Here is a 22,594-nt window from a genome sequence, read left to right as displayed (position 1 = left end):
CAGACACTCAATCAAAGGCGGCTCGATGGTGGTGTGACTGTCGCTCGCCTCCAACCTAACCGCGCGACTTGTTACGCTTCTCCCAAACAGCATATGAGCACATGAGCTATGATTCGCACACAGGACCAATGCACGCGGCCGGCAGACAGGGAAGAAAGCCGCCCACTATTCGGATCAACGCAAACCGATGATCTTTCCTGCTGGCAAGCGGCGGCCCACTGCATCACTTCGGTCTGAAATCGCAGGCATCGCGTTTCAGGTAGTCGGCAGCCGATGCGAGTGCGTACGACGATATTACGCGTTGCGCGTCGACATGGCTACGTACGACGGTGAGTGGAGCGGAAGAGCACCGGGCGAGCTGTGCAATTGGTACTCCACGTTTGGTTTGCGTCCATCAAATTGCGACTCTGCATTTGTTGCCTGCCAAGACATGCAAGCCTAATCTGTCCCCACGGCGCATGGCCCGAAAAGCAAGCATCGGGTCCCCTGGTTGAGTAACCTTGCACGCGCTTTCAATGTGAACGTCACAGATCAGTGTCTCAATGTTGCACCGATACTTTCGAAGCTCTGGACGGGCTCGAGCACGGACAGAAGACTGACGAATCGATGTTTCAGCAGTGATTCAGTGGGGACACGGAGCAACTATCATCATTTTCTTCCTTTCCGTACACATTGTCTATCTGGATCCTAAGTGCTGATCAGAATATGGCTTTTGATTCTAGTGCTGCCACTGGTGTCTTCAGATCACTGGCAAATCTGTGACCCCATATGCAGCCTTTAGCCCAAACAAACTCCGAATATGCTATGCCGTCCGATGAAACAAATGCCAAACTCCTTACACCATGCTGATACTCAGTGATGAGCGATACCTTGATCCATGCAGAGAAAAGAAAAAGCTTCGCGGGGAACGTATGGTGATGATCTCGCGCCGGTGCATGGCCATCCTCATGACAATAGACTGCCGCGGCTGCCAAACAACCTCCGAATGGTCATGCTTGCGCTGAAAACGATTGCCGCCAGTGAGCCACCTACGACAGTCGCGCGGAAGAGGACATTCATCAGTTGCATGCGATTTCTGCGTCGGCAACGGTCCACGAATCCATCAGTGTCGTTGGTTCGCGGGAACTTTTTGCCCTCGGGAACAGGGACCTCGAGGAAATCGCAGAGTGGCTTCCAGCCTTCGCCCATCTTGTACTCCAGTAGGTTCTCCTTGGGAACTAGTGATCGAATTTCATCATAGTACTCATTGAAACGTCGCTTTCCGTTCTTCTCGAAATCGCCTTCCCAGAACTCAGTCCAGAATTCTACGTGGCAGTCAGTATAACTGTTGTCTGTTTGCTGGGAGAAGGAGAACTCACTCGAAAGCATGGGTTGGTACAGTCCTGCTGCCCAGTCGAATTTCGAGACGAATTTCAGTTCCGGCTCGGTAGCACGCCAGTGCACAGTCTTCATGGTAGAGGCATGCCAGCTATCGACGTCGCGCGTAGTGACGAGAACTTTTGCGTCCGGATATGCTTCGATCAATTCCTTCGCAAAGGCGACAGCGGGCCAATCGCACACGGCCTGACAGTGACCAAGTAGCTGGTCCCATTGCTCACGACCAAATCTGCCCTTGCCGTCGTACTTTGCAGCAAGTGCGTCAGACCACATGAGGCAGTCGGGTGGGTTCTCGACCGAGGCGGACATCATGTGGTAGCAGTCCCGAAAGCCCAGTTCCTGCAAGGCACTTCGAAGAGAGGCGGTTCCAGTTCTGCCAAGGCCCAGGGCCAGTACTCGCATTGGCACGACTCGTCGGCATTCTCGACGGTTGATATCGGTGTCTGAAGTGAAGATGTCCGTGACAGGCTTGGGAGTGTATGGCTGAAAGGCCATGATTGCAACTTCTGCGTCTTTCGGGGATTTCGGAATGGTTGTGCTTCAGATTTTTCAATGAGTTCGGAGGATGAACGAAAGTGCTGACAGAGTGAAATAATGAAATCTGAAATGGGTGTTAAGACGTCGGTGAGTGAAGAGGTAGTGAGTGGCTTGGGGGGAGGTTTCCCAATGCGAGTGAGGTCGTAGGTCCCAGGAGCATAGCGGCGGGTAAGAGCTTGGAGTGATGATCCCCGTTATCCAGGTTGCGCTAAGGTCGCTAAGAAGCAGAGATGCCAGGGTGTGCGCCACTATCAAATTCAATGAATCGAGTGCCACGAGCGCTCCGCTGTCTTGGCCGTCTCGCTTGATTTGAGACGCGTGTAGGTGACGTACTTCAAACAGTCTGCCCCCAACGACTACCAGAACCTAATGGGAGTGTTTGCACAGCAAATCTGGCGGTTGAAAGCCGCGACCACCTGGCCGTGACCGTCTTGCGCGTACCTAGCTTCGTGTCCTGCTCGTGGCTCCCAGGCTGACTCGACAACGACGAAGAATCGTCAACCTGGCGCATCAAGCCGCAAAAGGGCAAGACGGCGGGCAAGATTGGCGGCTGGGCTTTTTGCCGCTCAGAGTGGCTCTACGGCCGGGGACCTCCCAAGTAGGATGTGACAGCTCCAGCAGCATTCCATCGAAAATCGATTCGCGCAGCCACGCCAGCGCTCGTCAGGTTTTTGAGCGACACCGGGCGCTGGACACCGTTGAAGGAACCAGTTTCTTGGAAGGCTTTGTCAAGTCTTGGATCGAGACTGCGCAATGGCAGGACATCGTTTCCTCGAGAATGCCAACAGTACTGTGCTAGCAAAATGGAGGGGTGAGCTACTGCAATCCGCGCCGCTGTGCAGGTAACATCTGGGAATGCGAGAAACGAAGGTGCTCGCTTTCCATGTGTGCACCTGCTCGATCAAGAATCTTGGCATCTCGGCGACATCCTCCAATCCCGCAGCACGTGGCGGCAGACCGAAACCTTGCTGTACACCTTAACTTTCGACATTTCTTGATGACAACTGGATGCACAGGTTGATTATGGCGAGCAGGGGTAACAGAGAGCACAACTGCTGTGTCCTGCATCCATTCCAGCCGCAGGATGTTCTCCGAGCCTCTGAGGCAAGCAATACCAGTGGATGCACTTCACAAACCTCTCGAAGCTATTGGACTTGCATCGCCGATCATGCCAATCATATCGTTCAAACACAGGGACTGATGAGTTGCGAGGGGTATTCAGAACACTGCCCGAGTAACCTCTGTCACATGTTCTGCCACGGATATAGACAATAGTTTGCAACATTTCGATCAATGTAGCGTTTTGCAAGGTTCAAAGAATCTCGACATCCAGGCATCTTGCATAGTAATAGTCTAGATGCGTCCATCAAACATTTGGGCTTGAAAGAGCCTCGCGCATCCAGCCTGATACTGTTGTAGTGTGTAGATGGATGGTGGCACTCGTCTCCGTCTAATCGAAGGGGTTGGCCCGCACATTCGTTCCGTTCGCGAGAACACAGGCTACAATAGGGTGTGGATCTCAGCTCTGGCTCAGGAGTCGCTGCTTGCGCACAGATAGCTGGACACAGTGTAAACCTGGTACTCGAGGAGCAGCTCGCACGGCTTCTGGCCTTGCCCTGCATCGCACTCTACGGCATCGTATGGTGGCAAAGAAAGGTGCTCAGGTGATCGACGACATTTAATCTCTGACTTTGGCCAAGGATATCGAAACCGCATTAAGCGAACGCTTCGAATGCAGAGCACGGTAGACACTCTCGCGGTCATCGATCTTGGAGGCAATCTCGAGATGGCGGCTCCAAGTGCCGCAAGCGACTTGGCGTAAGAAGACTTGTGGTGTTGGTGGTGGTCCCGACATCGGGCAAGTAGAAACGAGGGTGCGTCCAAGTCTGCGAAAGCAGGCCCACAGCAACGCATCGTCTCCTGCAAATTCACTCGGACCCGCGCCCGCAGACAAGCATGCGATCACTCCTGCTTGGCGAAGTGCACGAGTCCGGCCGAAGGGTGTCGCGGCGGGCAATGGCAACGAGGATGGAGGCCTTGTACGCGGCCGGCCAGCGTCCGCAGCCTCTCGCCCAACCTCGACACGTCTGTCCAGCGTTGTCGTGGCCCAGCAGCAGCGCCTGCTCTCTGACGTCTCCCATTTGTCGCTGCTCGTTGTTCACTGCAATCCCTCCTCAATGCTATCCCTCCACTGCTGAGACGGTGGCTTTGCATCTCGACTTTTATTGCATGCCAACCCGGTGCAGCTGTCCAGCACGCCATCGCCCGGGCGCCCAACCTTACTTTTAACCTTGCAGCATGGCACAACACCAACGCAGCACTTCTCGGCACTTTCATAATGCCCCGAGAAATCGCGCCAGCCTGACCGATGCCTTGCTGAACCAAGCACCAGCGCTTCCCGCCCAGCATAAACGAGCAGATACGGCGGCCAAGGGCACACCAAAGGAACACGAGTCCCCGCCCGAGTCCCCGCAGCGTGGGCCGCACTTTGGCGAGACGACGCCTCAGATTGTTGCTGGCCAATGGTCTGGAGAACCTCTCACCTATGAAAATGGCAGCGCCGACAGATATTCCCAATCGCTGCCGAACTCCGAACGATTGAACGACACACGAGCATCCCTTTCCTCCGACGACTTTGCAGCAAATCCCATGATCGAGCGAATCGACCCTTCACAGGCCCCAGCAGTGACGCCGACATGGGCGAATTTACCCAACAAAGGCCAATTGGCCATCCTCGCCGCATCCCGCTTCGTCGACTTCTTCCAGATGGCTGCCCTCCAGACTTTTATGGTGCACCAGCTCAAAAGCTTTGATCCGGAGCTGTCAGATGTTGTTATATCACATCAAGCGGGTGTCTTACAAGGCGCGTTCACAGCCGCCCAGATTATCACAAGTATACTCTGGGGCAGAGCAGCAGATCAGCCAAACTTGGGCAGGAAGACGGTACTTCTCACAGGCCTGGTCGGCACGGGATTTGGCTGCATCGGCGTAGGGTTCAGTAAAACATACGGACAAGCAGTGTTTTGGAGGTTTCTGAGTGGTGCTATAAATGGGACTGTGGGCTCGGCGAGGACAATGGTCGCGGAGATCACCCCAAAGCCATGGCACCCAAGAGCTTTCTTGCTATTGCCCGCGGCATTCAACGTCGCCAACGTGGCAGGTCCCATATTGGCTGGACTACTGGTGGATCCGGTGGTCAATTTACCTGGTCTATTTGGCCCAGGAAGCACTTTCGGGGGCGACGTTGGCGTCACTTGGATGAAGAATCATCCGTACGCAGCAGCGAATTTGATGAGCACTGTGTTACTTTTTGCTGAAGCCATCCTCGTGCATTTCTATCTAGTGGAAACACTTCCCGGAAAACACGCGAATGTCGAACCCTTTGATCCTATAGCCATGGTGCGCCAAATTTACGATCAAGCTGTTTTACTGAAGTCTCGCGGCTTCCAGGCGCTGCAAGAAACCCAAAGGGAAGGCCTACTTTCCGGTCGAGAACGAAGCTCAGTAGAAATGGATCGATGGAACTCTACAGGCGACAAGGAAGGAATAAGGCCGATACAGCGACTTTCCTTTCGCAGAATCTGGACACCGAACGTACTCTGGACGCTGCTCAGCATAGCAATCTTTGACTTCCACATGGGCGCATTTGCTAATCTTTGGATTCTGTTTCTTGCAACGCCTCGGGAATTTGTTGCAGAATCTGCGAGCCAGGATAGGACGCTTCACCCGAGAAGTGCATTCAAGTTTGCCTCCGGTCTGGCTTTTCCCCCACCCACGATTGGATACGCTATGTCTATCATTGGCTTTATCGGCGTAGCTCTACAGTTCCTCTTATACCCTTGGGCAAACGGCAAATTTGGTCTGATGCGCTGCTTCCGGATGTCCTTGTTCTTTTTCCCACTGGCGTACTATCTTGCCCCATACTTGGCACTCTTGCCATCCACCACTGCGCCGCCTGAAGCTGCCAGTGGTGCCATCATCTGGCTTGGGATCAGTTTCGTACTTTTTCTGCAGGTTGCAGCAAGGACTTTTGCGCTGCCGGCCTCAATCATCTTGCTCAACAATAGCTCACCACATCCAAGCGTACTGGCTACCATTCACGGGATTGGCAACGCTTGCTCGGCAACTTTCCGAACCGTAGGACCTATATTGGCTGGCTATTGGTATGGCATCTGGACCGAGCGCGGTATCGTGGGCATGGCCTGGTGGATTGTTGCTACGATTGCGGCTGCGGGCTGCGTTGCAAGTTTCAAAGTACGTAATGGCAGCGGACACGAGATCTTCTTGCCTGGCGAGGAGGGTGACCTCAAAGAAGCTGAGGCAGGGCCCGGGCGGAGTGGCGATGGCAGATGAGTAGTTGCAAGAACTCGCGGCGCCTGATCTGTCTTGACCGTGCTGTTACCGCAGCATGATCAGAATGACCGTCGTCGCATTGCGGACCTGCCGTACCACTATAGCCAGGCTTCTCGATTCATCTACCCCAAAACTAGCCTCCCGCCACGGAAGCACTTACTTTCCTGGATGCTGGTTTATCTTGAACCTATGCCCACTTATCGAAGCCTTAGGCCTCGAGCTTATGAAAGTGTAGCTCCCCAACTACCACGGGGCAAGAGCTAGGCTGTGCATCCGTGAGGGGTCGATCGAAAGCAACAGCGCAGGCTGAAGGAGACGGTATCGTCATCGAATGACTGACAAGAAGGCCGCGTCAGTATTCGTGGAGGCTTACAAAGGCTCGAGACCACAATGGTAAACTCTTGTGTCGAAACGCGTCGAGACGCATCGAGACATGATCAAACTGCGCCAGAAATGTACCCGGCGTGTGAGCAAATTCGTGGCAAGTCGTCGGACCACCTGGCAAACGTCGGGCAACTCCGCAGATCGACTGTTTCGGTGAACTTCATGTGGCCGAGCCCCCAACAGACGCATTCGCAATCTGATCACTGATGGCACATCAAGATGTACAGTTCCCTACCGTTGAGGTGAGGAACACAGATGTAAGTTGCAGTAGCATGTCAACCAGTGCGGTGCTGGTAAGTCGAGGTATTTCCGAATGGCATGAATTTTGGCAACATGGTCTCAATCGAATTCGGTGCCGATGCACAGCACGCTATATCCGTCTGCATCTAGGATTGCAGATTCGAGCCAACTCTTAGATCAATCAAGTAATGGAGGTTCAACCACACCAGTTTGCTCAGTGATGAGTGAGTACGCCTCAATTCTCCTATGCCGCCCATAATCGAAGGTCTTCTCCTTTCCCTTCCTGCATTCCGCTAGATCGATCTCAGCTACAATCAACTCATCCTCCTTGGTCTTAGCCTCGGCCAACACATGCCCTTCTGGGCTTACGATCGAACTGCCTGCGATCAAATCATACTTGCCATCATCGACGCCGCAGCGCGCCGCTGAGATCGAGAAACAAGCATTCATATAGCTATTCGCCTGCTGCACCAGCCTCGAATGGAACAATGCCTCTTTCTCTTGCTCTTCGGGCGTCATCGTGTTCGCACTTCCCCACAGATGGCTCATATGTGATCCGGTGTTATACCCGAACATCAAGATCTCAGCGCCCTGTAGAGTGTAGACTCTCCATGCTTCGGGCCAACGTCGATCGTTGCAGATCAGCATTCCAATTATGGGGTCGCCTTTACCATTTGTGTTTTCGTTGTCCGTGGTAGGTGCAGATCTCTTGACAGCATCTTGAACCAGACCCGGTGCGCGGAAGGCTTTGAAACCTAAGTCACCGGGCTTGAAATATCTCTTTTCTAGCTGATTGGTGGCATTTGGGTCCTCGAATGGCTCAATACGACCTGGAAGGTGGACTTTGCGGTACTTGCTTATGATCTTGTCCGCAGATGCGGAGTAGTAGACTGACGTGTTGTAGCCGGTACCCTCCGGTGTTCGTTCAGCGTATCCGATGCAGATATCGATGCCAAGTGCTTTCGCTCCCCCGAAAAGTGGTTTTACATCGGCAGACTGTGTAATATCTTCGCCATGTTCGAAATACTTGTCTAATTCTTTCTGGTCCTCGATGAAGTGACGCGGGAAGAATGTTGTGAGGGTAGCTTCGGGATATACCACGAGCTGCACTTGTTTGTCTGCTGCTTCGTGCAATAGCTTCATCAATCGTTCCACTGTCTCCTTCTTTCCTGCTCCTCTGTGAACTGCGCCTACTTGCGCAGCAGCAACGATGATTTTTCGAGACATGTTGGGGAAGCTTCGCATTGGGATGTGTGTTTGGGTTGGATTGATTGACCACTACCACGAACAGTGAATATATGCTTAGGTACAATACATATAGCTGTGCCTTCGCCTAAATGCCTCAAGCGGCCAGTCGATTAAAGTTGCACTATACGCATAGGATACCTAACGGCTCAAGAGAGCTGATCCTTCGCCGCATTTTCCGCCTATCTTGCCCGACAACCTTATCGAAGCGGCCAGGCTCTCGGCGGAGGAATGGGTTGCAGCTGTGACACTTCGATCGGCGGCAATGGAGAATGGACACATAAGAGATGAAGGAAATGGTGGTAAGAGGTGAGATTCGTGCACAGCAGGAGAAGCATTCTATCTTCACTTACTCCCACATCACCATCCCTGTGTAGATCTGGGCTCCGCAAAGGATCCGACTCTTGGCACCAGTGCTGTGCCCGCGACCATAAACATGGACTTCGATCTAGTGGTAACGAACGGTATTGTGGTCACAGCGAGCGAGGTCCTGCCGGCAGGACTAGACATCGGTGTCAAAGATGGCAAGATTGCATGCATTGGCACGAAGTTACCCCGATCGTCCAAAACCAAGATCATAGATGCCGAAGGTGCTTACATCACACCAGGAGGTGTAGACAGCCATGTTCATTTGTCCCAGAAGAATTCGCCGACTGGAGATACTTGGGAAACGGGCTCGCGTTCTGCCATAGCTGGAGGCACTACCACAATCCTCGCTTTTGCGTCTCAACCCAAGACTGAGCAAACACTTTGGCCGACACTGGAAGACTACAAGACGAAGTCAACGAATCAGGTCTATTGTGACTACGGTTTTCATTTCATTCTCACCAATCCTACGACTGAGATTATCCGAGATGAGCTGCCGGTGCTGGTTGAAAAGGAAGGAATCACGTCCGTGAAGCTTTACAGTACGTTCCACGCTCCCACAAGATGCAAGTTGCGGCAGTGGCATTGAGTCCTGCCTCGTTCTAGTTGACTTCCCGACACTTGGTAAGAATGGGAGCTGACTAGTCGATCGATCTTCAGTGACCTACGAAGCCATGAAATTGAATGATCGCGAGATCCTGAGGATATTGTTCGCGTGTAAGGCGCTCGGCATGACGACCATGATACACGCAGAATCGCACGATATCATCAGCATGATCATCGAAGGTCTTGAAAGGAACAAGAACACTGACCCTTTCTTTCATGCAATCGCCAGGCCAAGGATCGCCGAGGACGAAGCATCATACCGCGCAATCTCTTTGGCGGAATTGGCCGATGCGCCCATGTTGCTCGTTCATATGAGCAGCGACGTTGCGGTAGCACATGTGCGAGAGGCGCAGACTAGACTTCTGCCCATCCATGCAGAGACTTGTCCGCACTACCTCTTCTTGCTGTCTGAAAAGATAAAAGGCGAGCCACACGACCATTTCTCTGGGGCGAAGCATGTCTGTTCGCCGCCGTTACGGCATGAAGTCAAGGATCTGGAAGGGTTGTGGCAGAACATCGCCAACGGGACATTTACCACTTTCTCTTCTGACCACGCACCGAGCAAGTACAAACATCCTGGCGGAAAGCAACTTGGGATCATCGACGGCGTGGCCAAATTCTCCAAGATACCGAACGGGCTTCCTGGTGTTGAGACTCGAATGGCATTGTTATTTGGCCAGACTCCAGCTTGCCAGGAGGCAGAAACTGCGAAGCTGAGTCTGCCACGATTCGTTCAGTTGACCGCAACCAACCCTGCGAAGCTGTATGGGCTTGACGGCGTCAAAGGTAGTATCGCGCCGGGATATGATGCTGATCTGGTCATTTGGCATCCTGGGAAGATAGGCGCTACCACAATCTCGCAAAGCAGGCTGCATCATGACATTGATTATACGCCATTCGAAGGGATCGAGGTCGGAAACTGGCCCAGGTATACTGTCTTGCGAGGTGAAGTTGTTTGGGATCAGTCGCGAGGCATTGTCGGTCAGATGGGGCAAGGTCGATACCTGAAGCGAGGAAGAGGTCAGGTGCTTGTGGGTAGGACTGGCAATATACCGCGCGGCATGACGACGGACGAAAGACAGTACTGGGCTGCGTAGATATCTGACAATGCCACACTGGTCTTTAGTCGTTGCTGATAGTAATCGGACATGATGTGTCCTCTGGTTGTTGGTCTGCGCATGCATGTGAGTGACGACGTGAGAGGTGAGGAAAGCGCGGATGTGATGCCTGAGGCTTGAGCCTGGATTCCAAGACCAACACCGAGCATGACTCTGCTCTGCACTGGACAAGCATGAGGTGTTGGCCTCTGCCGTCATTGTCGCGCTCCTATCAGACTGGATATACGTGCATCTCCCGAAGAAGGCTTACATCCGCCGGTCAAGTCTCGTACAGGGCAAGCCTCACTGCTCACTACACGAAGATGGCCACGGACTACGCATCATGGTCCAGTGCAGACCTGATCAGACGTGTCAGCGAGCTGGAGGAACAGTTACGATCGCAGAACACGAGGCACACGAACGGACACTCTTCTCGAACGTCACCCGCTCCACCGAAGAAGAAGCCAAAGAAAGAGCCCAAAAAGTTCGACGCGAGCAGATATCACACGCGCCTGATCGCATTAAAGTTTGCATATCTCGGTGGAAACTACAATGGCTTCGAGCATCATGCGAACAATACCACGCCTCTACCAACGATTGAAGAAGAGCTGTGGAAAGCAATGCGAAAAGTCAAGCTCATCTTTCCCGAGCACAAGCCTGGGCAACGTGAAGAGGAGGTCTGTTGGGAGGGCATTGAGTACAGCAAATGCGGCAGGACAGATCGTGGTGTGAGCGCGTTTGGACAGGTCATAGGCGTACGAGTCCGCAGTGCGAGGCCGAAAAAGAAAGCAGCGCCCAACGAAGTGAGCGCTGGCGCAGAGGGTCAAGGCGCTGACAGTCCTATGCCAGATGCTGTTGAGGAGCCTCCGCCACAAGAAAAAGAGTTTGATCCTATACGAGATGAGCTTCCCTACATCCAGCTCATCAACCGTGTCCTGCCCTCCGACATTCGTATCCTTGCATGGTGTCCCGACCCTGGCGAAGATTTCTCCGCTCGCTTCAATTGCAAAGAGCGAAGGTATCGTTACTTTTTCACGAACCCAGCTTACGCGCCGTTGCCTGGCAGTAAGCCAATTGAGAATGGTAAACCTGCAGAGGGATATCTCGACGTCGAGGCAATGAATGTTGCAGCCAAGAAGTATGAAGGACTGCACGACTTCCGCAATTTGTGTAAAATCGATCCCAGCAAACAGATCACGAACTGGGAGCGCAGAATATTTCATGCTGGTATACATGAAGTGGATCCGCACCACAATGCGGTAAGTGATGGCGCATCGCCAAAGCTTTACTACTTCGAAGTCCGTGGCAGTGCATTTCTATGGCACCAGGTCCGCCATCTCGTTGCCGTGCTGTTCCTGGTCGGCCAAGGCTATGAACAGCCTAGCGTCGTGGATGATTTGCTTGATGTTCAGAAGACGCCAGGCAAGCCGCATTATGAGATGGCCAGTGACGTTCCGCTCGTGCTCTGGGATTGTATATTTCCTGATAAAGAGCAAGTCCTGAATACCGATCACGCTGCGGATGATAGCGCGATGAAGTCCAGCTACAAGGACGCCATGGACTGGGTGTACATCGGCGAAGAAGCTGGTGGCCGAGAGCAGGCCAAGCGGTCGACCACTGGTGTCGAAGATGGTAAGCACGGGCGCAATGGCATCATGGACGAGCTCTGGGGCCTTTGGCGCAAAAGGAAGATGGACGAGGTCCTGGCATGGAGTCTGATGAACGTTGTCTCAGCGCAAGGGCAGAAGCCTGTCGCCAGTGAAGCCGGCTCTAAGCCTGTTGAACAAAGTGCTCGTGTTTTCGATGGCAGTGCTGTGCCTCGAACAGTCGGAACGTATATTCCACTGGCGAAACGCGAGCAGATGGAGACTCCAGATGCCGTCAACGCGCGCTACGCCGCACGGAAAGGCCTGGTAGGAAAGCCAGCGCGCGATGTAGACGCCGACGAGTAGTTCGTTTCGTATAGTTCGAAACTCCACGCTCATCCAGATTTTGGTTCGTACAAGCAAGCCCTGGCTCCCCTCCAGACTTGTTCCAGTAACTCACGTCGTGGTAAAATGCTCTGCTCGACTTTGTTAGAAAGTTCCAGTGCGCGCTTCACTTGATACGGGACGAACCGGGAAAACAACAACAACGTCTTCCTCCCCCTCAACAACAATGCTCAAATAGTACCTGACCTCAAATCCTTTGAATGCCTCGTAGATAAAAATGTCTTGAATCAAGCTCGTGGGGATGAACCTGGTAGAGTTGGTCCAAAGGTAATTAGGACTACTGGTCGTAGTTTGAACTCCCAGACCTCGAATGACTAAAAGCGACTCCTCCGTATGACCTCTTCGGAAGATGAGCAGGAATGTAACGAGATATATCGAGAGTCGCCAGGGGCCAGAGAGGGAATTGAAGAAGAGATATCTTGCAATGTGTCCGAGCGGACTGTGAACTATGAGAGACACCAATGAGTCTCCAGCACCTTGACGCTCATCCTGCTTGTTCAAGGCTTGGTCGTATTCGAGCACGAGAGAGGCGAGGATGAGAAGACCAGCGAGGATGCGGAGTGACAAGGATAGAGTGGTTCCGAGACGTGATATTATGGTCTTGCTTGCAGATTGTGTCGATACAGTGTAAAGGACAGTCGTTTCCGTGGGTCGTTTCGTGGTGAGCATGATGCGGACAATGCTACTACTCTGATAGAGTACGATGTGATGTTGAACCTGAGGCTTGATGGGGTTTGGCGATAGTTTTACTCATTGGCTCGCTTAGGCAAGACGCTAGCGGATGGCTCCTTCCAACTGACCTCGCCTCTTGATCTTGGCAGAACGGCCACGCTCCTTGCAATTGCCACGGATCTTTGACATGCAGCCTGATGCTTGCTATGCTTTTCCTGTGTCATGTTCTGCTGGAATTCTGCTCGTCGGTCACGATAAAGCTAATTTGGAATTTGGCTCCGTGGGACTGGAATGACCACGAAATGCTCATGTCACATTCGTCCGGCTGCTGCGGGAACTACTTCATGTCTGGCCAAGGAGACGCTACAATGCCGTTCTATCCTGCGTGCCGATGTTGGCAGCGATACACAGCATGTGCGCAAATGAGATTGGATCGGAATATGCTAGCATTGCATGTGATGTCTATAGGACCGAATGTGCCGCTTAAGAATCCCGCTATGAGGCAGACATGGGGTGAACGTGAGTTCCTGAGTTTATGTAGTGGCTTCAAGAAGTAGTTTATCGTTCGTTGCTCGCGCCCAGCAGCTTTCCTCTGGAGCACAATTGATAGTGTCCGGCGAGCATATTGTGGGAACTATCTGTCTGAAGCAACCACAGCGGGAGCCTGATGATCCGTCAGAAACACGAAGTGTTTGAAGCTAGCTATAGAAGTCATACCATCATCCAAGCATTACTGACGCCTAGCCATAACGCCACGCTTTAAGTCAATCCCAAACGCAAAGACGTCGGTGTCTGAGCGCAGCCGTATCTGTAACGACGGCTTGTAGGTGTCATTGCCCTCGAAGCACCCAACCCCGTACTGCTCCTACCACCATTGTGTCGCTGCAAATGCCCAATCTTATGCAAATGAGGCAAATCGTCCTCAGTCCTCCCAGCTCTTCTCCACAGTCTCCCGTACTCGCTTCGTGTACTCTTTTCGATTGTCCTTGTAGAGGTTGCTCGCTTCCACGTTCGCCGGACTCGATGTGTTCGGATCGTTCAGCAGACTAAACAGTGGCCAATCAGTATATTTCCAGGACAAGCGCCTATTATGTAGCCCTGAGAGAGCCTGTTTCGTATTCCCTCACCTTTGAACACTCGTCAGAATAGCCGCCACATCGTAGGTCGGGCTCCACCTGTTCTGCAAGATATCCAAGCACAGCTCTCCGGTTCCATACACGTTTGGGTGAAACATTTGGCTGATAAACTTGACTCCTGGAGGCTTATTCGGATACTGCTCCTCGAAATGCATCACGAGTCTGAATGTGCCGTCTTCGAATGGTGTGTCTGAAGGCCCGATGATGACCGCGTTCCTGTGCACCAGCTTAGCCCGTGTTCCTAGTCTCAGCGGCCCTTCGTGCTCGACACCAATCGACATCGACCTAAGTCCGGGCTGTGCGATCGAGCTTATGCTGGGGAGCCATACCACGTCATCACATTATCTGCGATGGGACTTGCACTGACACCAGCTGGAGGGTCGGTTTGCATGCGCTTGAAGTCGCGCATCAGTCTTCTCCGCGCTGCCGTTGACATGTTGACTGCTGCTCTTTCTCTGTTCCCAACCAACTCTTGCTCACAGCTCGTTTCTCGTTTCTCGTGTCTCGTTTCTCGTTTGCCGCTTGCTGGGATGTGCAGTGTTGGCGTGGTGTGGACTTCAAGCTTGGTGAGTAGGTTTGTTTGTTTGCGGTCGAAGATGAAGATGCGGTGTGGGAGTGTCGTGTCCGGCTGTTGTAGAATCCGATCGAAGTCCTGGTCTGGGTTGGCGGCACCCGTCACTGCCTTTCACCGTGATGAGTTATGAGTGGGGCAAGGCACGTGCTCAGCAGGAGCAAGTGCCGAACCGCCTTCCCCGGCCGGTGGCTCTTTTCAGGGTTCTCGTTCACAAATCGCGCAGAATAATACATCCATCACTTTCACTTGCTCACAGAGCAATGCAACGACGCTTCAGAAATATACATACAGTCGCATTCAAAGCTATTAAAGCAAGAACCCACATCTTCTCACGAATTACCGCCTTCGTCCTTCCACTTCCTGAACTTCTCCTTGGAAAGCCCCCCTCCAGTCATATCAGTCTGATATCGATACACCCTCATCTGCGTTGCGTAATCTTGTGGGTTTGATCGTGCATATCGATTAGGCGAGCGCTCTAGTTCAGTCTCAAGATTCCCGAAGAACACTCTGTGTAGTGACTGAGCTTCGGACCTCTGCACATTTTGGGTAGATCCTCCCTTGGCCAACGCAAAACTTCCGCTACAGTTTCCAGGGCACGAGAAACGCTTGCAGGGACAGTGAACTTGTGGCATGGAGGGCCAGCCTCGAAACCGAGCTCGTAGTTCCTCATTCTTGCTGGCAAGCTCTTGCTGCTCCATGAACGGCTCTTGAGTTGATGACAGCATCGCTGGGTTCTGCAGGACTAGGGTGGCAGTTGGCGGGAGTATTTAGTATTGGCATCGAGCCGCCATCATTCACAACCACCATATCGGCGTATCATCCCAAGAGTCGCCACAAGTCGTATGCAACACCAACAGTGCCACAATCACAGTCGCTTGACATCAGCGTCCGTGCCAGAACTCGTCCAAGTGCTGCTGGCGCACTTCGAAAGCCCAATGGTGGCAGGTCTGATGCATGACGGGTGACACTTCAACGCCCTCCTCATCTTCCCCATCATCGAACACAGTCCTGACACCTGCCTGACCATACTTCTTCAGCAACATCCGTCTCCACCTGCCTGTTTCGCCAACGCACTTCTTCCATCGAGACACCTGCCTATTGTCGTCTTCACATCTTCGGCCTCGGAAAAATCTCGTATACCATTGGAACCAGCCTCGCACATCGTGCTCGTGAGATATCCAGCCTGCAGCCTCCCATTCCTCGATCGACTGTCCGCACGACACTTTGTACTTGTTCACATCAGGATCATACTGCGGACTGGTCAAGAATCTTTCCACGTGCAAGCCTGAAATCCAGGACTCCGGAATTTCTTTCCAATCGTCTTCGACTATGATTCCGAGCTTTCTCGACCGAAGCGGGCGGTAGTACGATCCTCCGAAACAGCCCTCTCTCAGCATTTCCTCAGGCGACTTGTTCGGCGTAAAGGCAGGGTAGTCTTCGAAGTGGAACACTTGATCTTCATCCCTGGTTGGAGGAGAAGCTGTCGACGACCATGCATTCCAGCCCTCACGGATCTCATCGATGTTCTTGCTTGGCACCAAAGGTTCATCCTCGTCTTTGACTATTGAGCCTAGGTTTGAACTACTGGGCTTGCCCTTCTTCACAGCCGACCGAGGTAAAGCTATAGGCTTTGCTATCTCGTCTTCATTATAACTTGGTTTTGATGGCGCTGCTGCTATTCGAGCCGAGCTCCTGGCCGGAGCAGTCTGTTCTTGTAAAACCTTGCGCTTCTTAGCCGGTGGTTTGCCATCAGTATTCCGTGCTACCTTGGGGACGACAGGTTTGATATTGAGATCAGCAAGCAATTTCTGATTCTGCTGGATCTTCTCAAGCCGCCGTGTCTCGTAGTCATTCATGATTCCTCCCTCACTTTCTGTTGTCACAAGAATGTGAAGTCAAAGACAAGGAGTGGACGGCTGCACGATGGTACATGTACGACTCTACGATTATGACGTCACGCGTTATAACGCGTCCCCAGTTCATTACATGTACATAGTTAACGATGTACTGTAGCATCACATCTATGTCTACGCAATAACACCGTTGGCATCTTTCTCTTTCTGCTCTTCCCGTTCCTTCGAGTGCTGACTGAGTCTGCCAGTGTGCACATCCTCAAGTACATTCTTCACTTCTTTCAAGAATCGAGTAACTTCAGGCTCGGTCCCAACAGTGACGCGAATGCAACCCAGACACCCGGGTTCTTTACCTCTGAAGCGGACCACAACTCCTCGTCGCTCTGCAAGTCTTTCATATACTTGCAAGGCGACCTCATTACTGGGTTCACCGGCAGAATTGGTCATCTCGACAAGCAAGAAGTTGCTTGCCGTCCCGCCCCGGAAGCGTCCAACGCCTGTGATCTTCGGCATCTCTGACAGAAGTCTGTCTCGTTGCTGGATGATATTTTCACGGTTCTTGCGGCCTACTTCGAGATTTTGGGGCTGCAGTGCCTGAATTGCGAGCTGTGAAGTCGGGTTCGGGATATTGTATGGGGCTTTCATGTTGTTGAGCAAAGTTGCCACCTCTGGGCTTGCAAAGGCTGCGCCCAAACGAATACCAGCAAGGCCAAAAGCTTTCGACATTGTTTGCATTACTACAAGGTTGGGCCACTCTGCCACCCATTCGGCGAGCGACGTGCCTTCGGGTGCAAAATCGATGTAAGCCTCGTCGAGCACGACAAGGCCGTTCCATGTGGGGTGCTCCAGAATTTTCCGAACAGCTTCCTTGTCGACAAGACTGCCAGTGGGGTTGCCAGGGCTGCAAAGGTAAACCATCTTGATCGATGAATCGGCCGACAGTGCCTCGTTGATCTTGTCCGGTTGTGCAGCAAAGTCGTGGTCGACATCCAAAGGCACCTTCACAATACCAACATCATTCACTTGGGCGGATACGCCATACATTCCATATGTAGGCGGACAGGTGACGATCTTGTCGTGGCTAGGTTTGCAAAACGCTCGCAGCAAGGCATCGATAGCTTCGTCGCTTCCAACGCCCACAAATAGGTTCTCTGGTGTCAGATTCTTCTTGGTGTGAACGTGGGTGTTTCTCAGATTGATCAGGTGCTGTTTCAATTCGTGCTGGTGACTGTCTCATCGTCAGTATATGTCTATGCGTGAGTCACAGAACAGTGAACTCTTCACATACGGATCAGGGTATCGATTCAGACCAAGCAAATCGATCTCAATGCTGGAAGAGGAACCATTGGCGAGCTTGCCGTCATTGTTCAGCGCCAAACCAGGTCCAAAGGCGTTCTCGTTGGCGTCCAAGAGAATGTTGGTGCCGTCATCCTTGTAGTCACTTTCGAAGTGCAATGTCAGCCATTGAGTTCTGCGCAGTGATGGTCAACAAGCGAAACATACTCTCTGGCACATCTGTAAGGCTCGAGAGCCAGGATGTTGGGCCTCGCGCACTTTGCTAGGTCGAATGGCATCTTTGTATATGGTTGCCTCGAACGTTCAAGATGCGTCAACATTTTGGTCTAGCAGGGACGCATCGGCGGATGCAGTTCTTCCGAGACCCGACGTGAGTCTCCCGACTGTCCGAGACGCTATGCATGTGATGCCTACAGGGGTGCGAGCGTGTGGCAGTGTCGTCGCAAAGTGTTCTTACAAATTCCGTCACCCGACACTTTATCAGATTTATTCTACGGAGCACGAAATTCTACTGCCTGTGACATTTTCGCGAGCGACATCAATCGGGGCTGCTTCGAACGAGCGACAATCGGGAAACCGCGGATAGGCCGAACATGTCAACGTGCCACAGCACGCGTCAAACTTGATTCGCAACAACGACGTAACCACCTTTTTCTTGTCGGCACGCGTCGAGACCTGCGCGCACATCTTTCAGCTGCCACTTATCCAGTATATCGGACATCTTCACCGCACGCATTCTCACCACCTGAGCAATCCGACCCATCCCCGTCAGCTCCGCAGCGGTCCGGCAGCTGCGCACACTGTGCATATTGCGCCAGCAGCTGCAGCAGCTCTACCCAAAATGTCGTCGCAGTACCAGATTCCGAATACGCCCCGCGTGATCTCACCTTCACCGACACCCTCCGAGGCCAGCGGGAAAGAGGGCTATTTTCCTCCTACGACGCGGTCAAAGGGCAAGCGTGCGACCGCGTCAGTGGAGCCTATCGAGGAGCACGCGACCGATAAGCACAATGAGCTCGGCGTTCATGAGGAAACAGATCCCGACTTGATGCGCGCCAGGAGCAGAAGTCGCAGTCCGCAGATCAGACGAGAGTCGTTAAGGATGACAGCAAATGCGAACGGAACTACGACTGGAGCGAAGACCGCTCTACCACCGAATTCCGTAAAGACGAGACGGAAGTTAGACGAGAAAGCATTCACAAATGGGTCTGCGAAAGAGCCTGTACAACAGAATGGACTGCTTTCGCCGGCGAGCGCAGTTCCACAAGGCTTTGGATCAGCATATTGGCGAAACTTGTCCCGAAGTCCCAGCCCATTTGGCCTAATCCCCATACATCGCGAATGGCGTGCATTCGTTCACAAACATGAGATACCACGCAAGGTGCTGCATGTCAGCATTGGATTCTTGACGCTCTTTCTATACTACCAAGGCGCCCAAACGAGCTCAATACATCCTCTTCTTCTCGGCCTGGGGATACCGATATTCTCGGTCGACTTGATTCGTTTCCGATGGCCGGAGTTCAACAGGGTATACATACGATGTCTTGGCGCATTCATGAGAGAAAGCGAGGCGCACGATCGATACAATGGAGTCATCAGCTACATCGCAGGCCTGTGGGTAGCTATGTACTTTTGCAGGAAAGATGTGGCTGTCATGAGTGTCCTGCTTCTCAGCTGGTGCGACACAGCCGCGAGCACGTTCGGAAGACTCTGGGGAAAGTATACACCTAGGATAAGGCGGGGAAAGAGTTTGGCTGGATCTCTCGCGGCCTTTGTCATTGGAGTGGCCAGTGCGTTGTTGTTCTGGGGCCTGATTGCCTCGAATACGCCGGAGGATTACAACCAGGGTGTGAATAGCTTTGCATTCCAAGGCTTTCTCACTCTACCTGCTCCAGCGCGAGAGTACCTGGGACTGAGTCTGAAGCAGGCCACGATCGCTGGTCCTTTGGCACTAGGCGTCATGTCCGTGGTTTCCGGCCTAATAGCCAGTATTAGCGAGGCCATCGATCTCTGGGGTCTGGACGACAACCTAACGATACCTGCATTATGTTCAGTCGGCCTGGGTGCCTTCTTGTGGGCTTGCGGGAGCAGCAGCTGATATTGTTGATAGTAATAATGCACATATCATGACTCTTGTTACGACTGTAATACCTTTCCCTCGTTCGAACCAGCCCTGCGCAGATAACGCAGATAACGCAGATAACGCAGAGAAATCTATACGGACTGCTATCTACTGTGTCCCAATACGAGTCACATATGAAAATGCCTCGACTAGCAAACGCCAGCTGGCCGCTGGCTTTTGGACTATTGGCGCCTAGCTGGCGATGATCGCCCAGCAGTTGGATTCGCGTTGCCTCCTCCAGCGCACTGAGCCTGCAATGGGTGGGCTTCCGTATTGAACACCCACGCTGACAGATCGACGACGCTCCCGTCGGTGAATGTCAGGTACAAATACTTCAAAACTTCTGCGAAGAAGAAACTATCGAGGTTGTTGCTCATAGAACCGCCTACTTGCGTCAGCATGTCTCTAGTCAACATCAGAGTCGAGGAAGTCACTCACCATACGGCATATCAACATTATTCACCGCGGCAAAAGCTTCAGCTGTCCTCGCAGTCGTATTGATAGCCTGGAAAATTCGCCAATTCGCATCAGCCCATTTCTGATCTCCCGTGATCCGGTAAGCGTAGAAGACGCTCTCCAGCGGCTCTGGTCTCGAGAACCAATTCTCCAAATTATTCGGAATGAACCAGCCTCGTGCAGCGGCAGAACGAAGAGCTGCAGCGTCGTTCTGGAAATTCTTGTTCACTGTGTTTCCTTGCTGATCGAACCAAGACCAGGCGAGAGGTCCCAGGCCTGTGGTAGAAGTGTTGTACAAATGATAGCAGCCTGCTGTCCAGTCCACACCCAACTGAGTGATCTTTGGATCGTCTAGGAGTGCTCCGCCTAAGAGCCAATTTCCGCCTGCGAAGCATGAGAAGTCATCTGCGAGATTGTCCACTGTGCCGTTTTCGGATAAACGAGATACGAAGGAGAGTTGATTGAAACCTCGAGGGTGGATGACGAGGTTGTCGATTGTGGTTTGAGTTGCTTTGACCCAGAAGTCTTTGTATTGTTGTGCAACGTTGGATGGCGCGTATTGGTAGTATTTGATCAGGTACTCCAAGAAGCTGTCAACTCCTGCTTGCCAGCCGCCGTCTTTGGTGAGCATATTACCGGTCTCGACATCAAACTGTGTGCCGATCAAATTGGTCAAAGCAGGCGCGGGAGAGGGATTGATCAAGTAGCTGTCTGCTTTTTCGACGATTGCTCGGTAGCTTGAGTTTCCTGTCAAATCGGACAGCCGGCCCCATTCGAGGAGGAATGTTCCTATGGATGCCGCGTTGGTTGAGTTGTAGGTCGTGTTCGTGATTGGATCCGTATACGTGTCGTAGACCGGCTGGTTGGAACTGAAGTTGGCAAATGCAGCAGGAAGGCCAGAGGGCGTGTTGAAGCCATATGCAACCTTATCGGCCAGTATTGTCGCTTGTGTGAGGAGCATATCGATCTTTCGCTGGTCGTAAGTGCCGAATTGGCCACTCTTGATGAGATCGTAGGCGCCTAGTAGTCCGCCGATGTAACGAATGTTGGTTTCTGAAAGGCGATTAGTAGACACCACAAGAAAACGTTACTTCTATATCTCACCAAAGAGATTCACGCCTTCATCCGCCTCAACAAACTCCGTTTTAGTGAAATCAACTCCTGAAATAAAGTCCAACATATCATTCACGATATCCGTTAAGCCCATGATGATCGCTGTATCGATGGAATCGACAATCGTGAGACCCCAGCCATATCTGCTGTTTGTACCATTCAAGGTCAAGGGCCCCAATTCATCGAATCCATTCGCATATTTGACATAAGCATTCCAGCCATGCAAGAAAGCTTCTTTCACAGCAGCAGCTCTTGTCTGATCAGCACGAATCTTCGAAGACTGCACATTCTTGCACGAGCCAGTGCTGTTGGAATTGGAGGGAGGACTGGTCGTATTCTTGCTTGGCACAGGCGGAACAGGCGGAGCTTTCGTGGCAGCGGGATTATTATAAACGGTTCGAGTGATGGTCAGCGTCGGTTGTTGACCGTAGCCATTCGGAGCTGCGGGTGCTGGAGGCTGTTGTGGTGGAGGAGAATAGGCGGCCGGACTATCGAGATTCAATGCTAAAGTGGCAGTTGCCAGGGACAAAATGAGTGGAACGCGAGCGAACATCGCGAAAGCGAAAAGACCGTAGAGAATGAACGAATGTGTGTGAATGCTTCCTACCTAAAAATCGCGTTCTCTGGCTTGACCACCATCGGAGTTGCAGATGTGTAGTCCTGGTGACCTCCGTGCTTCGTGCATGGTACATATTCATAGCCGCAATTTCTTGGTGCATGGGGCTCCTGGACGTCAGACGTGGATGTCAGCAAATGCCAGCGTACAGACCTGGACTACCTGTTCCACTCTCAACCGGATGTCCCATCGTCGGTAGTACTTGCGAGCATTCGGTTACTGGCGTGGGTGATTCCACTACAAAGTCAATGTGGTTTAGGAAAGCAGTGAATAGCGAAATGATAAGTAGATCTGGGTCTTGGTGTGAGGCTTCGTATTCCTTGCTATTGCATGACAGGCTGTTTCAGTTGCAAGGATTCGGCCACCGAATGCTTCGCGCGTATTGACGTTATACTGCTCTCATTCCGGTTCGAGTACGAGACAGTGGGAAGTCGAAGAATGGATTGGATGAAGAGCGCAGTTTGCACTGCCGATATGCGTTGCTTTGAGTTATTAAGTAGTACGGAAAAACCTTTCGCTATCACAACTCGCTCTTCTGGTCTTGACTATACATTCTGCCG

The 22,594-nt window shown here is 52.4% G+C and overlaps 11 protein-coding genes across 11 annotated transcripts; 4 read left to right on the top strand and 7 right to left on the bottom strand.

Annotated features, from left to right (window-relative positions):
* Positions 1–945: 945 nt before the first annotated feature.
* On the bottom strand, positions 946–1,872 carry CKM354_000553400 (uncharacterized protein; the record flags this gene model as incomplete). The annotated part of the gene is made up of 2 exons (XM_044800811.1): positions 946–1,304; positions 1,359–1,872. The coding sequence occupies 2 exons, from the start codon at positions 1,870–1,872 to the stop codon at positions 946–948; spliced, it is 873 nt and encodes a 290-aa protein (XP_044656746.1).
* Positions 1,873–4,212: 2,340 nt separating this feature from the next.
* Positions 4,213–6,267, top strand: CKM354_000553300 (uncharacterized protein; the record flags this gene model as incomplete). The annotated part of the gene is made up of 1 exon (XM_044800810.1): positions 4,213–6,267. One exon carries the CDS (start codon positions 4,213–4,215, stop codon positions 6,265–6,267), a length of 2,055 nt encoding a protein of 684 aa, XP_044656745.1.
* Positions 6,268–7,068: 801 nt separating this feature from the next.
* On the bottom strand, positions 7,069–8,118 carry CKM354_000553200 (uncharacterized protein; the record flags this gene model as incomplete). The annotated part of the gene is made up of 1 exon (XM_044800809.1): positions 7,069–8,118. One exon carries the CDS (start codon positions 8,116–8,118, stop codon positions 7,069–7,071), a length of 1,050 nt encoding a protein of 349 aa, XP_044656744.1.
* Positions 8,119–8,572: 454 nt separating this feature from the next.
* CKM354_000553100 (uncharacterized protein) lies at positions 8,573–10,205 on the top strand (the record flags this gene model as incomplete). Its single annotated transcript, XM_044800808.1, has 2 exons — positions 8,573–9,044; positions 9,163–10,205. The coding sequence occupies 2 exons, from the start codon at positions 8,573–8,575 to the stop codon at positions 10,203–10,205; spliced, it is 1,515 nt and encodes a 504-aa protein (XP_044656743.1).
* Positions 10,206–10,528: 323 nt separating this feature from the next.
* Positions 10,529–12,157, top strand: CKM354_000553000 (pseudouridine synthase DEG1; the record flags this gene model as incomplete). The annotated part of the gene is made up of 1 exon (XM_044800807.1): positions 10,529–12,157. One exon carries the CDS (start codon positions 10,529–10,531, stop codon positions 12,155–12,157), a length of 1,629 nt encoding a protein of 542 aa, XP_044656742.1.
* A 29-nt stretch (positions 12,158–12,186) lies between these two features.
* On the bottom strand, positions 12,187–12,865 carry CKM354_000552900 (uncharacterized protein; the record flags this gene model as incomplete). Its single annotated transcript, XM_044800806.1, has 2 exons — positions 12,187–12,267; positions 12,323–12,865. 2 exons carry the CDS (start codon positions 12,863–12,865, stop codon positions 12,187–12,189), a joined length of 624 nt encoding a protein of 207 aa, XP_044656741.1.
* Positions 12,866–13,790: 925 nt separating this feature from the next.
* CKM354_000552800 (E2 ubiquitin-conjugating protein RAD6) lies at positions 13,791–14,440 on the bottom strand (the record flags this gene model as incomplete). The annotated part of the gene is made up of 3 exons (XM_044800805.1): positions 13,791–13,914; positions 13,996–14,220; positions 14,334–14,440. The coding sequence occupies 3 exons, from the start codon at positions 14,438–14,440 to the stop codon at positions 13,791–13,793; spliced, it is 456 nt and encodes a 151-aa protein (XP_044656740.1).
* Positions 14,441–15,459: 1,019 nt separating this feature from the next.
* On the bottom strand, positions 15,460–16,434 carry CKM354_000552700 (uncharacterized protein; the record flags this gene model as incomplete). Its single annotated transcript, XM_044800804.1, has 1 exon — positions 15,460–16,434. The coding sequence occupies one exon, from the start codon at positions 16,432–16,434 to the stop codon at positions 15,460–15,462; it is 975 nt and encodes a 324-aa protein (XP_044656739.1).
* Positions 16,435–16,605: 171 nt separating this feature from the next.
* On the bottom strand, positions 16,606–18,005 carry CKM354_000552600 (histidinol-phosphate transaminase; the record flags this gene model as incomplete). Its single annotated transcript, XM_044800803.1, has 3 exons — positions 16,606–17,659; positions 17,720–17,872; positions 17,935–18,005. 3 exons carry the CDS (start codon positions 18,003–18,005, stop codon positions 16,606–16,608), a joined length of 1,278 nt encoding a protein of 425 aa, XP_044656738.1.
* Positions 18,006–18,568: 563 nt separating this feature from the next.
* CKM354_000552500 (diacylglycerol kinase) lies at positions 18,569–19,825 on the top strand (the record flags this gene model as incomplete). Its single annotated transcript, XM_044800802.1, has 1 exon — positions 18,569–19,825. The coding sequence occupies one exon, from the start codon at positions 18,569–18,571 to the stop codon at positions 19,823–19,825; it is 1,257 nt and encodes a 418-aa protein (XP_044656737.1).
* A 206-nt stretch (positions 19,826–20,031) lies between these two features.
* Positions 20,032–21,971, bottom strand: CKM354_000552400 (uncharacterized protein; the record flags this gene model as incomplete). Its single annotated transcript, XM_044800801.1, has 3 exons — positions 20,032–20,234; positions 20,288–21,358; positions 21,410–21,971. 3 exons carry the CDS (start codon positions 21,969–21,971, stop codon positions 20,032–20,034), a joined length of 1,836 nt encoding a protein of 611 aa, XP_044656736.1.
* Positions 21,972–22,594: the final 623 nt, after the last annotated feature.

Source organism: Cercospora kikuchii (assembly GCF_019650295.1).
Source record: "Cercospora kikuchii DNA, contig_00003, whole genome shotgun sequence".
NCBI classification, from domain to species: domain Eukaryota; kingdom Fungi; phylum Ascomycota; class Dothideomycetes; order Mycosphaerellales; family Mycosphaerellaceae; genus Cercospora; species Cercospora kikuchii.
The sequence above is the reverse complement of the archived record's forward strand: the minus strand, read 5'-3'. Positions and strand labels throughout refer to the sequence as shown.